At 39.2% G+C, this 13,492-nt stretch overlaps 1 protein-coding gene across 2 annotated transcripts in view; it reads left to right on the forward strand.

Annotated features, from left to right (window-relative positions):
• Positions 1–13,492, forward strand: part of vldlr (very low density lipoprotein receptor) — a 73,072-nt gene that overhangs the window by 57,023 nt on the left and 2,557 nt on the right. The window contains exons 15-18 of one of the 2 annotated variants that reach the window (XM_067574765.1): positions 805–946; positions 2,893–3,042; positions 8,266–8,325; positions 12,538–12,615. In XM_067574765.1, the coding sequence (XP_067430866.1) occupies positions 805–946; positions 2,893–3,042; positions 8,266–8,325; positions 12,538–12,615 (430 nt within the window). The remainder of the gene's footprint in view (positions 1–804; positions 947–2,892; positions 3,043–8,265; positions 8,326–12,537; positions 12,616–13,492) is intronic. The other variant, XM_067574766.1, reaches the window with a different exon arrangement.

Below are 13,492 nucleotides of genomic sequence, written 5' to 3' on the forward strand. Positions count from 1 at the left end.
ATAGACATGAATCTGATTGACAAGGTGGTCTCTGTGGTGCAGTGCAGGAACATGACACAGATGGTCTCAGAGCACAGATGGCTGGATTTGTGATGCAGAATCTCTCCATCCCCCCATTTCTTTTATACACTATAGTTGCCTCACACTCATGTGGAAATTCATCAGAAGATCTAAATTGAGAAAATAAACGTATCAAATATCACTTTTGTTTTTTCTGGAATTTTTCAAAATGAATATAGATGCATCTCTGCTCTGCTCCTAGAGGTATTTTGTAGAAATTACTTTTCTTTTATTCATGTAAGAAAATACCACTCACAGCAAATGTAACATAGTTAGTAGAAAGCTCAGCTTTTGTAAGAGTATTAATTACATGCAGAAAGAATTGATTCTAGTTAGGCAGGATAAGTATATTTACATGATATTAATATTAATAGCAGGGTGTCTGGAAGTCTTGTTTCTGATTAGCTGGCAGATGTTTATTAAAACTGTATATCAGGGTACTTCAAACTGCTACAAGTAACCATGGCAACAATACTGCTATTTTATGGTTAAACTACAGTAACCAAAAATACTCATTTACAGCCAAAATACATTAAACAATGGATGACAGTTTTCTGTTTCACTGATTTCTCGTCTGTGATTAGTGACCTTTAAGTGTGATAATGCACTCTGATATAGAAAATCATTCTGATAATGGCAGCAGTTTTTATTTTATTATATCCAGGCAGCTCCGACATTATAATAGTTAAAGCTTTTAGCCATTTGTATAAAAATAAGATGTATTTTTTTCTGTCCTCTCTCCAGGATCGTGTCTTCTGGACAGATGGAGAAAATAAAGCTATCTTTGGTGCAAACAAGTTCACCGGCTCTGATGTTATGACACTGGCCAGCAACCTGAATGACCCACAGGACATCATAGTGTACCATGAGCTGATCCAGCTATCAGGTAAGAACCTGCTGGTATAAAGGGTGAAGGGAGGGGCGGCAGGAGGAACGGACGGTCATTGATGAATAAGATGATTTTCCAGCTCAGTGATGTTACCGCAACACCAGGGTAAAGCCCCTTTTTTTTTTTTTTTTTTTTTTTTAAACAGTAGCTGCTGCTGTGAGTTAATGAAGAGAAAGTTAATCAGAAATGACTGTTATTACACATGATTCAGGTACAGGGAGTACTAATGATGATCATCAGTTTAGCTGTAATCATGCAGCCATAACTGACAGGTCTACTAGCTAGTGACATAATTTACATGAGATTAATGGAAGAAAGAAGGCAACGAGCTGTACCAACATACCAGGTTTATCACACAACAATTTCAACTTAAGATACAGATCCAGATGCATAAAACTGTAGAATCATGTCTGAAACTGTGTGCACACACAAAGAAGGAATAGTCAGAGGAATCTGTTATTTTGGAAAAAGATGCAGGTGCATGAACCTCATTTCCACTCCCACAATTAGCCATAAATGGATGGGGACACACCAGTAACCACTGGTTTTCAACATGCTGCCTGTGCCACCGGTCTTCAGACCTGTCAGTGGAAAAAAAACAGGAAAGAAGCACAGTTTCACCCATTGTTGCATCAGCGAGGTTCTGCAACAATGCCAGAACAGCTGTCATTATGCACAGCTGTGCGGCTGCTTATACCGTCCATATCATTAGTTCATCACATAGACCTGTTAACCTTCATCAGCAGTGATATCTCCTCATTATAAATGTAAGAAATGTAATCAATGGTTAGTTTCTAGCACTCATATCTAAATAGACTTTTTTTTTTTGTCCATTTGGGTCATTTGTGTCCCAATTAAGGATAAAAAAAATATAAACAGTGAAATGATGCCTCTTGTTGATGTGAATGATGTGAATTTGAATGATAAAATTCATCACACAAGTAATCAATCAATATTAAGTTTATAGATGCGTCTTTGATTGGCATTTTACAGATGTAAACATATAAAAATCCCACAATCAGTGCAGTTGGTTATCAACTTAAAGTTTTAGATTCCGTCTCACCTTATTTTTCAATTTCCATCTCCACCTATAAACCCAGGCCTGGCTCTGGAGGAACATGTATGTGTGAGGGGCACACATTCTCACTGCACATTCTGCTTTGATACCAGTTAATGTGTGGGGGAAATGACGTGTGCATCGTTTTTTTGTGCGTGCGCATCGTTTATACATCTGGCCTCAGGTCTGCTTACTAGTTTGTTTTGGAAGCTTTTAGTCATATCACATGCTCATCAAAGGATGGAGTTTGCTCAATATTTTAAATTTCAGCATTTAAGCCAGCACATGAGAAATTGTGTAACTACTCAGAAAATTGCAAAGTTTCAACATCTACAGTTTCATAACAACTAAGCAAAAGACTACATGATACGTGTGAAAGCTTCTGGAAACCAGTTCTGGAACAAGCTAGTAAGTGAACCTAGAGTTAAGATTGTGTGGTCGAACTGCTGTTTCCATGGTCAAACTTTCAAACTCAGAGTTTGTCTTATAAATAGATTTGAATTCTTTCCTCTGCAGTTGAAATCTGATTGTTTCACTTTTTTTTTCCTGCACTAATGAGCACAAAAACACACGGCGGTCGAGATCAGATCACATTTTTAAGTCCTGCAGCTCGGTCTGACAGCCCAACTTTCCAACTTTAAAAATAGTTTTTGGTCAACCAACACACACATATTTGACAAATGGAGGTGAAGAGGTTGTGACGTGGGAGATATCAGCTTCTTCCAATATTGACTTAGTCTTGTGGTGATTTGTGTACCACAACTTGATTCTTATTATAAGGATTTAATTCAGTGTTGATGAGAAATACAGCTTGATTGTAGCTTTAATGTGCATATTTTTATTTATGTTTGTCAAAGTAACCGGAGCCTTTCCCTCTTGTGTGCAGGTACTAACTGGTGCACAGAGAAAGGTGCGAACGGAGGCTGCAGCTACATGTGTCTGCCTGCGCCACAAATCAACAAACACTCTCCCAAATACACTTGTGTGTGTCCAGAGGGACAGGAGCTGGCTGCTGACGGCTTACGCTGCAGGCCTGGTGAGTCACAGCACCACAGTGGAGAAACTGATTTTTGTTTTTCATTTTTGGCACACACATGTTGAGACCCACACAGTAACAAATGAACCTGGAGTCCATTTCACTCAAATTTACAATATGCCAGCTTTTGATAAATAATCATCAGTAATGTGGATATAATGACTAAGTGGGTAAAGGCAAAAAAAACAGAACAGCCAGAACGTCTGGTAAATTCAGAAAATGTCATCACTTTACTGTAATGCAGCCTTTGAAACCAGGAAGAGACAACATGAGATGATATCAATGTTTTTAAATTGAATAGAGGAGATGTTTTAATTGAATGGCTGGAAGAGTACAACAGTGGTGCACAAAACAGGAAACCACCAACGGCTGAACCTGTAGTTTTCATTCTGCTGATGTCACAGTACACACACATGCATCTATATGAAGGCAATCATGTGCATTCCTGTCCGCTGTATCTTTTCTTTACTGTGCTGCTTTTTTCAAATGTGCCTCATTCTTAAATAATTGATTAAAAAGAAAAGACTAAAGGGAGCAGGGCTTTCCCACCAAAACACAGAATCAGTTGTAAGAAAGTGAATTAATTCTTTGGGTTTAACTGGCTTTAATGTTAAGAGTTTTGTCACTTTCTCCCTGTTTTTCTTCTGCTGCTTCTCAGCTGCTCGAGTATGTTTCCTTGGTGTATGTGTGTTCCCTCTGTGAGTCTCGTCTTCTATCTGTATCCATGCCAGCCACAAACCCAGCTGTCTGTTTGTGTTAGTCGTCTGACAGCTGAACAGTAGCTGAGTCAGTCGCTGTTGTGATCCAGTTTTTCCAGCATCTCTTTGGCAAATCTCAACACACCGTCCTCCTTTACATCTCAGCTGCAGCGCTGTCTCCGCCCTCCTGTGTTGTCTTTGTCGTCTCATCCTGACAGCTGAATCGGTTCCTGAGGTTGATTCTTCTTCTAGTCGTTCATGGCCTCTGAGAGCTGTCCTCTGGTTCATTTTTACCTGCTGTGTTCTTTATGGAGCTGGCTTTGTGCACAGGATCATTGTCATGTTGAAACAGGAAAGAGCCTTCCCCAAACGGTTGCCCCAAAGTTGGAATTACACTGTCACCTAAATCATCATTGTATGTTGTAGCATTAAGATTTCCTTCCATTGAAACTAAGTAGCTCAGACGTAGACCAGATGTACTAAAAAGTGAGGATAGAGGTTTCCAAAGTGGGTGTGAACTTTTAATCGTTTTGACAAAGCATCTATCTTATCTTGTTTGGAGGAAATGTTGGCACATTCAGTGATTTGTTCAGTGCATTTACTCAGTGATTGTATACCATAGTCACTCTGTGATATTATGTAAATCTGTATGTCGTCTGCATAATTACAGGCAGATGTTTTCTTTTCCATAAATTGAGTTAGTGGGAGCATGCACATGTTGAACAGAAGACAATGGACCCTTGGGGAACTCATTTTTCCTCCATCTCAGAAGTGCAATTACTAATCAACAAAACTTAGAATGAATTCCTCGTCTCTTCTTGTTTCTCTACAAACAGCTTCAGGATAAGTGCAAATTATTTCTGACGTTGAAACCTTTTAAGTTCATGTAGCTGCAGATGCAGGAGGGTCTTCACTTTTAATTCACACCACCTAGAGCAAATTTGTATCAGTTTGTCTCCTCATCTTTCCGTTGACTATACATGAAGGTGGTTTCTCTTTTAAGATTCACTAGTTCCAAGTTTAATACTAAATATTTTGTTTAATGCATGTAATTGATAACTAGGAAAGAAGTTCAGGTTAAAAGTGACAAAGTATTGGTTTGATCATATTACTTCTAATTTTAGATGTAAGATTTATTATGATTAATTAGAGCTTTTTAAAAAATGAAAATCAAACTGCAGTCCTATCACCATAAGTCTTTTGTGAAAAGGTTGCTGGGAAACACTGTCCTCTTTCTCCGGTCTACTCTGCTCCAGTTGTTTTTTGTCTGGAGCTGTTCAGCTGCTTTCTGCGCTCCCACAGATTAGCCTTTTCATACTCAAGCAGCGTCAGATAGGAACCTGACAGCTGAATTCACTGCACATACTCTCCTAATTGGACTCAAACTATAGACCAAGACACTGGTGTACGCAAACAAAGTACTGGAACATCTCCCTGACAACTCTCTGCACCGCCGTCCTCCTCAATGAAAGTCTGCCTAGTTAGTCTGTTCAGTTTTCTTTAAGACTCCTCTTCTTTACTCCCTTTTGTTTCCAAGTGAGAGCTGAGAGTCTGCTTGCAGTGTTTCTTGACAGTTTTTGTAACTTTTCCTTTTTAGTGATGTTTAGTTTGCAGTACTGTTCCATTTTCATCTAGTACATATTTGTTTTTCTGTTTCGTGTTGTATGATGGTGATCTTTGCTGAATTTCGGGCGTCTCCCTTTAGTACATGAATTCTGGCTGACCTCATATACAAAGCTGCATGTCTTCACTCAGAGGAAAGATGTTTTTTATCACAACTATGTGTCTTACTGTTTTCAACATGTGTAATTTGACCGTTATGGGTAATTGTAGGCCACTGCTGATATTTCGTACTGTCACCACAAAGCGGTTTGTTTCCCTCGTTTTTACTACCAGTGATTTTTTTTTTTACATTTAAAGTATCAACACTAACTTGCTAAGACTTACATTTATATTTTTGGCAGAATGTGCTGCTCTCAGACAGACTCTTCCCAAAAGTCCAATCCAAAAAGTGATTTCTGAAACACATTTCGTCATGAAGCTGTAGTACCCAAGGTTTTTCTGGAAAAAAAAAAACCACTCTGAGTTAAAGTAGGTCTGCTGCGTGAACTGTGAAACTGCACTTTGACATGATTTATCAGATGTTCTCTGGAGGTGATTCAGATTCTGAAAAATTGTCCATCACAAAGTGATGCAAGGTTGTTTTGACAAGACTTAACACACTCTGACTCTGGATGCCCTGGTGTCAGAAGTAAAAGTCCGATTTATTTCTCCCATTGACAGTGTTACATGATTCACAGTTGGAGCATCTCTGTGGCTTGGATGAAACACTGTGTTAGAAAGTATCTGGTTCTCTGATTAAAAAGTCAAAGGAACTCACCTGTGTACATAAACACTTCAGGGGAGAAGCGAACTACGATTTGCAATGTGCAAAAGGAAAAGTTACAAAAAGTTACAGCAAGAAGCATCCAATCATCAAGCTAAAAATTCTGTTACAAGCACCATTAACAGTGAGTGGAAGCTAAATATTAGGCTGCCTCTGACTATTTCTCTAACAGAAGACAAGGTTCATGGGTATTATAGTATTTAGAGCCGTCTGCCACGTCAAACTGACGGACAAATTTCTTCTGCAAAAGCAGTTAAAAAGTTAAATACTTCACATTACAGTTACTACACAGATTTACAAGTGACCTGCCACCGCAGTAATGGCAGCTTGTTCTTCAGGATTAGTCAATAGCTCCATTCATTTCACCACAGCACCAGACTTATTTGAATCTTTGAAACATTTGAAGATGTGGGCAGAGAGCCTGGAACCTAGCTAAGATCACACAGTGGGATTAGATGAACTCTTTACACCAATAAAAGCCTGGCCACTCTGCAGCAAACTTTATAGCCTGCCTGGTTTACAGAAATGTAATGGCCTTCATATAGTAGAGGTCCCTGCAGCCTGACTCACCTCCTCTCAGGCTGTTTGGGAATCTGGAGCTGCCTCCAGGCTCTTTACAGCCACTGTGATGACTGAATGTACCACCCAGACTACCAATCGTATATATGTGTGTGTGTGTGTGGTGGTCTTTTTTTTTTTTTCTGTGCATACTTTTATGCAGCTTGTTTTAGCTTTATCCCTGCAGTGTGTGTTTCCATGCAAACCTGTTTTTATCCAAGCATGAGGAGCTTGTGTGCATCTCTGAGGTTATGGGGTTTTTTGCAAGTTTCTTTGCATGCCTGGGTCGTCTCGTGAGTGTCTTAACATGCGTGTGTGTGTGTTTCTACGACTGTGTTTACACGCCTGTCTGTGAATCTGGTACTTTAAAAGTGAGAATAGTGTGGGAGGGGTTTAAGAGGGATGCCTGTCACTCGCTGAATGCTCCTCCACCTTCCTCCTAGTTGGGCTGTAGCCAAAGGCCTCTATGCTCTTTTTAAACCTCCAGCTAACATATTTATCCCGTTTTACAGCCGTTGCAGCTGGACAAAATGGGGAACTGTAGAGCATTGTGTGGTTGCAGCTTTGACCGGCTCTAATCTTGTTAGTGAGAGAAAGTAATAAGCAATGCTCCTCACTTCAAGATTGAACCTGAAACTACCACCGAGGGATTCATATAACAGCCTTTAGAGGCGACTAGGGAGTGTTTTCCTTCAGGCTGAACAATCTCAGGCTGAAATAGAGGATGTTTTGTGGATTTTCTGACACTGTCGGGGCTCCACTTAGTTCCACAGTTTGTTTCCTAAGATATCATTTATCATTTGTCCGACCTGTCTAAAAAAAAAAAAAAAAAAAAAAAAGCAGTGAGTTTTAGCTGAAGGGTTTTACAGCGAGGGTTGGGTTTGTGGATATATTATCCAGGCTCAATCCTGAAACAAATATGCTAATTAAATCCCAATCCTCTCCATTCCCTTTTCAGATTTTAAATTGAACTGTAAGCAGTCTTAAAGATAACCTGTGTTAAAAAATGTTTAATTGTAAACAGCTATTTGGGAACTTTGGAAACTGCTCTAGTCTGAGATCGACTGCGGTTAATGATGATCAGTTTGGCTGTAAGCATAATATGCATGTCCAACTCCTCAACGGCCCTGTGACTTCACAGTAAACACAACAACACTCTGCTGCCTCTGCTAATCGAGGCTGTATCGATCTGGCTTTAAGGACTTAATTGTTGCTGTCCGTCTTTGTTGTATAGATAGTGATAGGGATGCTCTGATTGATGCAGCTAACTGTGTGTTGTACCTTCAGATCTGTGTAATAGCTTCTGAATGTCGTCTCCTCACTTTCCCAGCATTTGTGTTCATCTTGCTTGAATGTTAACTGTCTCAGCTTGGTGCTGGCTTGGCTTCTTCCTGGCTTAAGAACAGTGGATCCCTCTCTCATCTGAAAAGCCTTTATTTACTAGTTTAGTCTCCTGAGATCTGGTCTATTTTCAAAGAAGGCCTACTTGCATGTGCGCATTTTTAAAAGTAGGACAACTTCTGTAGCTTGATGTTTTGTTTCACGTTTGTTGTCTGCCTGACTCTTGGCTCTCTGTGACAGACCCTTCTACCAAAGGTCCCTCAAAGGATGATGGGAAAGCTCTAACACAGCCGCCCCCAGGTAAACCCATCAGCCGTCGCCCGCTCTGCTGCCTGTCTCTGAGATGGTGTTTGGCTTTAAAAGCATGTTCCGCTTTTTTCAGAAAGGCTGTTCTCCTCCCTCACCGTGGACTCAGGAGGTGTTTTTTTCCATGTTTAATTGTTAAACTGGGGAACATCTGTCTCTTAATTGTTTTTGGCTGCAGCCACAGTTGCAGTTAGACTTTTTCTTTCCCTCATGTACTCTTGAATCAGCCTTTTTGTTAATCTAATGCCAAAGTTAAATGGTGAAATCACTTCTTGTCTCCATGGATGTATATGGACATTTTAGCATCCTGGACTGAATGTCTTCTTTCTGTCTAGCTCTATCTGTAATGATGGTTTCTGTTTCTGGTTGGGTAATGAGGCACATTCAGTGCCAGATAACTGATTTAAGGTAGTTCATACTTCATTTGTAACACATGGTCCAGTAGACTGAAGTATTTAAGGGGTAATTCCATCCCAGCTGTCCTCTGTCTACAGTTTTCTTCTGTTATTTAGGAATGAAAGTTCTACTAGTTGTACTTAGAAGCCAAAACAAAACCCTTCTGTTGTTTTTTCACATATCTCTTAAAGAAAATGACCAATTTGGCCAGTGAAGTTGTTGTTGTTAGTTGTATGAACTTTTTGAACCTCACACTCTTTGTTTTGTGTGCATCCATGGTTACAAAGCAAACAGGAACTGCAAGCAGCTAATGCTGTAACACAAGTTTTCATGTTGCAGATTCACCATCTAAATGGGTCTCAAAGGTTTATCCCCCACCACTCACTGACTCTTTGGCAACATTATACTTCCTGATTACATCACCCAAACATGATGGGAACTGCTGTGCCAAAACCTACATCATATTTATCACGAAAAGAAATAAGAAAAACAATGAGTGACAAAATCACAGATAGAAGATATAAACAAATTGCATACTTAAAAAAACTGTCCATAAACATGTTTGGTACCACTCATTCAAACTGAGGACATCTCTGAATAGTCCAACACAACCTGTCAAGGTGAATTTAAATGGCGTGCAACCTTGCTGCACACCCAAATCAGTCTTTTAAATTCATAAATCAATGTTTCACCACATATTGGCTTCTTCCGGAGCACCTCTAACTTTTGTTCAAGCTTTGAACATCTGTGGGTGTTGAAATGTTTGCTTTCCTGTTTTTTTTTTTTTTGTGTTTTGTTGTGGTTTTTGAGATTTTTTTTCTTTCTCACTTGCACAAATGTTTCCTTTCTCGCCTTCTTCATGTATCTCAATTCGATCACTACTCATGTTTAATCTTTGCACTATTAAACATAGGCTTCATGCTGTGATTGGAGTATAGCTCTCAAGACTTTGTCTCAGAATTTCTTTCTTCAGAGTTTTGAATCCAGTACAGTTCAGATCTCAGTTGCTTTTAACACCTATTGTGATGCTGTTTGAGGCTGGAATCTGATCAGGGAACCTGCTACCCCTTTTAAGAGATGATTTTCTGCTCAGTGATTGGTTTAGTTTGGGAGTAACATACTGTATGTGTATTGTGTCAGTCTTGGGTCAGATATCTCGCTTGACTTCAGCCGTATGTAGATTTGGCCACATTGTTCAGCCGTGTAAACATGTCAGACTTACAAGGTTTAAAACATAGAAGTAAAGTTGTGCTGGGTTGAAGTGTTGAACCCTCTGAAAACTGCAGCGGGTGAATGAGTTGCATGTAGACAGAGGGGCAGTAATCAGCAACACAAGGAGCACAGACTAAATTTGCTGATGACTTCTTGTTTGTTTCTCATTACAGCACTTGTTCTCATGACTTTTATTCAGTTACTTGGACACTTGATTTTTTAAATTTATTTTTCTTGTGTTCAAGCCATAATGTTTGTAAAAGCTGTCTGCTCACTTCTCCCTGCTGCACATGTGATACAGTGGAGTTGTTCAGATGCATCTGCACAGGATGCTCGTGTGTTACTACTGAATTAGCTGGTGAGGAAGATGATCTGTATATTAATCCACAGTTGAACATTAAACTCTGCGCTGGCAGATGATGTGAAAGCACAGATCAGGAGCAGCACCTAGTGGCCAAAACCATTCAGAATCTGCAAGTTCCACTTATTATAATAATTTATCTGGAAATGAGTGTGATTTATATCACTGCACAGGCTGAGACTGTCACTCAAATCCTTCCCACATCCTTCAAACAGTTGAGCAAGAGGAGAAGCAGACATCAGCAAGTCTCTGACTCATTTTTTTTTGCATCATATTTTCTAATTCTGTGACCTCAGCTCTCTGGGGAGCAGACAGAATTTATTCCCACACAAGAAGTAAAAAAAAAAAGACTTGCTTACTTGCATGGTTTTGTTTTTAATTAAGATTATAATTAGATTCATACTTTCCTTCCATGAAAACTCAAAATACAGCCCTGGATTAGTGTACTGTCTGCAAAGTACCACGTGAAAATGTAGTAAAAACATTTAAAAACTTAAGAATATTGCCAGTCATATCCTTAAGTTTTCTTATTGTTATTCTCATGAGAATATGAAAAAGAAACTGTGCATTGATCTACTAAAAAGTATTGTGTGTATCAGAGCCTGATTATATCGTATACCTCTGTGCCATAGACCTCCGTGGTTCTCCATAAATGAAAAAAACATCAATGAGCCACACTGTTACACTAACATGTTTTAACAAATTACTGAGGCTTTTGAGAAAAGTAAGTAGATATGAGATATGTGGATGACAAATGACTCTAGTATGAAGTTATCACGTGTAATGATGAGCCCACAGAGAATTATCACCTACTTTGCAGCTCAATTGAGATTTTATGCTCATAGTTTAAGCTCACAGTTTTGATTTTTGAACACATTTACTTCATGGAGTCATCAACCCAGTTTCCAGCAAACAAACTGATAAACCCGTTATGTATCATTTGCTGCTGGACAGGTAGTGTACAAAGTCAGCGACTAGCTGTTGAACACGGTGGAACATCTAGCAGCTGACGAGAGAGATTTTTCTTGGGAGTTGATGGAGACCAAACCAGAGCTAAAAAAGAAAGTAAATATTGGACTTACTTTGATCAGATGGACACAGACATTACTCAAGTGAGATGATGATGCTCTGTGTCTGCTGGATATGTAGATAGTTCAATGTCTGCTAAAACTTCAAATTGGGCTCCACCAACCTTTATGTCAGTGCTGTTTTCAGCTTGTTTTGCTACACCAAGTCACAAACAAAAATCAGTCATTAACGTTTTAAAGATTTATTTTATTAAATTTTTTAAAAATGTTCATCTTTAGTGCTAACATGGAGGCAGACTAGAATAATTTGGAAATAGAATTTATGGTGCACTTTAACTGTTAGTTTTGATGTTTGGCCGGCGAGTCGCTCTGTATCTCATTCATTTAATGGCCGAGAGGCAGCGAAGGTTTGGCATGTTGATGACATCACGGAGTCATTTGGCAGCAGAACAGACTGACTGGCAGAAAGAACACGAGCTGACTAAACCCTGGTTTTTGTCTCTTTGTGCTGAAGTCTCCGTCGCCGCTTTCAGGCGAGCTGATTGCCAGTCATGTCACTCGCTGGTCGTGACACCAAAACACTCAAGCCTGCTCTACGAAAAGCCAGACACTGGATAATGTTGACCCAGGGGAAAGAAAATAAAACAAATATTCAACACACTGTTTTAACTGTTTAACATTATCCTGTCAAAGTTTCAGTATAATGGCAGGATGTGTGTGAAAATTTACAGCAGCTTATTATGCAAGGATTGCACAAATGGCAATGAAAAAAGTGCAAAAATATATAGAGGAGGTCAGTATTTGAAATAATGCAGAGTAAGAATGACTTTTGACAACATTGGTTTTGTTTATTGAATATGCAGTTTTGCTGTAGACGGTGTAGTCTAGAGTCTGACTTTACATAAATCTACATTCTTACAAGGTAAAACAATGATTGTGTCTGTACTTCACTGCATCAGTTGACGCTCTCTGTTCTTAATCGTTCACAACTTATTTCCGTAATCTGAATGCAGTAAGCAGATGTTCTGGACAATTTATAAAATCACTAACTCAAAATGTACACTTCTGCTAGAGACACTCAATACACTGCAGTCTAATTTCTGACTAAACCTTCCAGCTTTTCAACAAGTTAAAAATAACACTTTTCTCCAAGTGTTTAAAGTTGATGAAAGTGTTTTGCTGACTTTTTTTGATTTTTGTGTCTTCCAGAAGCTAATGTGAGCACATCGATTCAGGTGAACTCAACAGCCAGAGGATCTGCTGCTGCCTGGGCCATACTGCCAGTCTGTGAGTGGACAGAACACACACACATATATCCATGCACAAATTTAAACTGGAAATTCATTGACCCAAAACAAAAAAAAATCACCCAAATAACAATAACACACTGATATTTTTAAAGTAGAGTTGTGGCTAATCAAAAAATTAAGCTTTCAGAAAAAATTCTTTATGACGCAGAACCATAGATGTTAGATTACGCTCACTTTCTGTTTCACCTCTGAATACATTTAAGATAATCTGGATAAACGTGTCTTGTTTACAACCTGTTTGATCATCTGACTGCTTGTGTCCAGTCCACTGTGTTCAGAGATCTCAGCCATTAACTCGGGGAGTACAAAGTTATTAGTAATGACAGAAACTACAAAGTAAGACCCCCCATTACAGCTTCAAGATAATTGACGGGAGGAACACACACACAGATAATAAGTGTGTGTGTGTGTATACCTCTGGGCTGGTTCAGATTCCATCTGTCCTACTGATGTCTCTGCTCAGTCAGCCAAGACCTTGTTTACATGCACACACACACACACACACACACACACACACACACACACACACACACACACACACACACACACAATACACAAGACAGTACATCTTCACCAAGGGATGTCAAAGGCTGTATTCAAATGTCTGAACTTCCAGAAGTCCATAATTGCAGAGGACATTTTTTTCCCCTCAGTGCGCCACAAAAAAGACAGGACATTAATATAACAAGACTAGGCATTAGGTGTAACGTACATTCAGTATCTTTCAAGCTTCATTTGGAGGTAATTTCCAAATCCACAGTTCATCAAATATGCAAACCTGCATTCATATTCATGGACACAAGTGAGGTCTTGAATCCCACGTAGTACAGCTCATTTTATTCCTTCATGGCCCA

Source organism: Thunnus thynnus, chromosome 19 (assembly GCF_963924715.1).
Source record: "Thunnus thynnus chromosome 19, fThuThy2.1, whole genome shotgun sequence".
Classification (NCBI taxonomy): domain Eukaryota; kingdom Metazoa; phylum Chordata; class Actinopteri; order Scombriformes; family Scombridae; genus Thunnus; species Thunnus thynnus.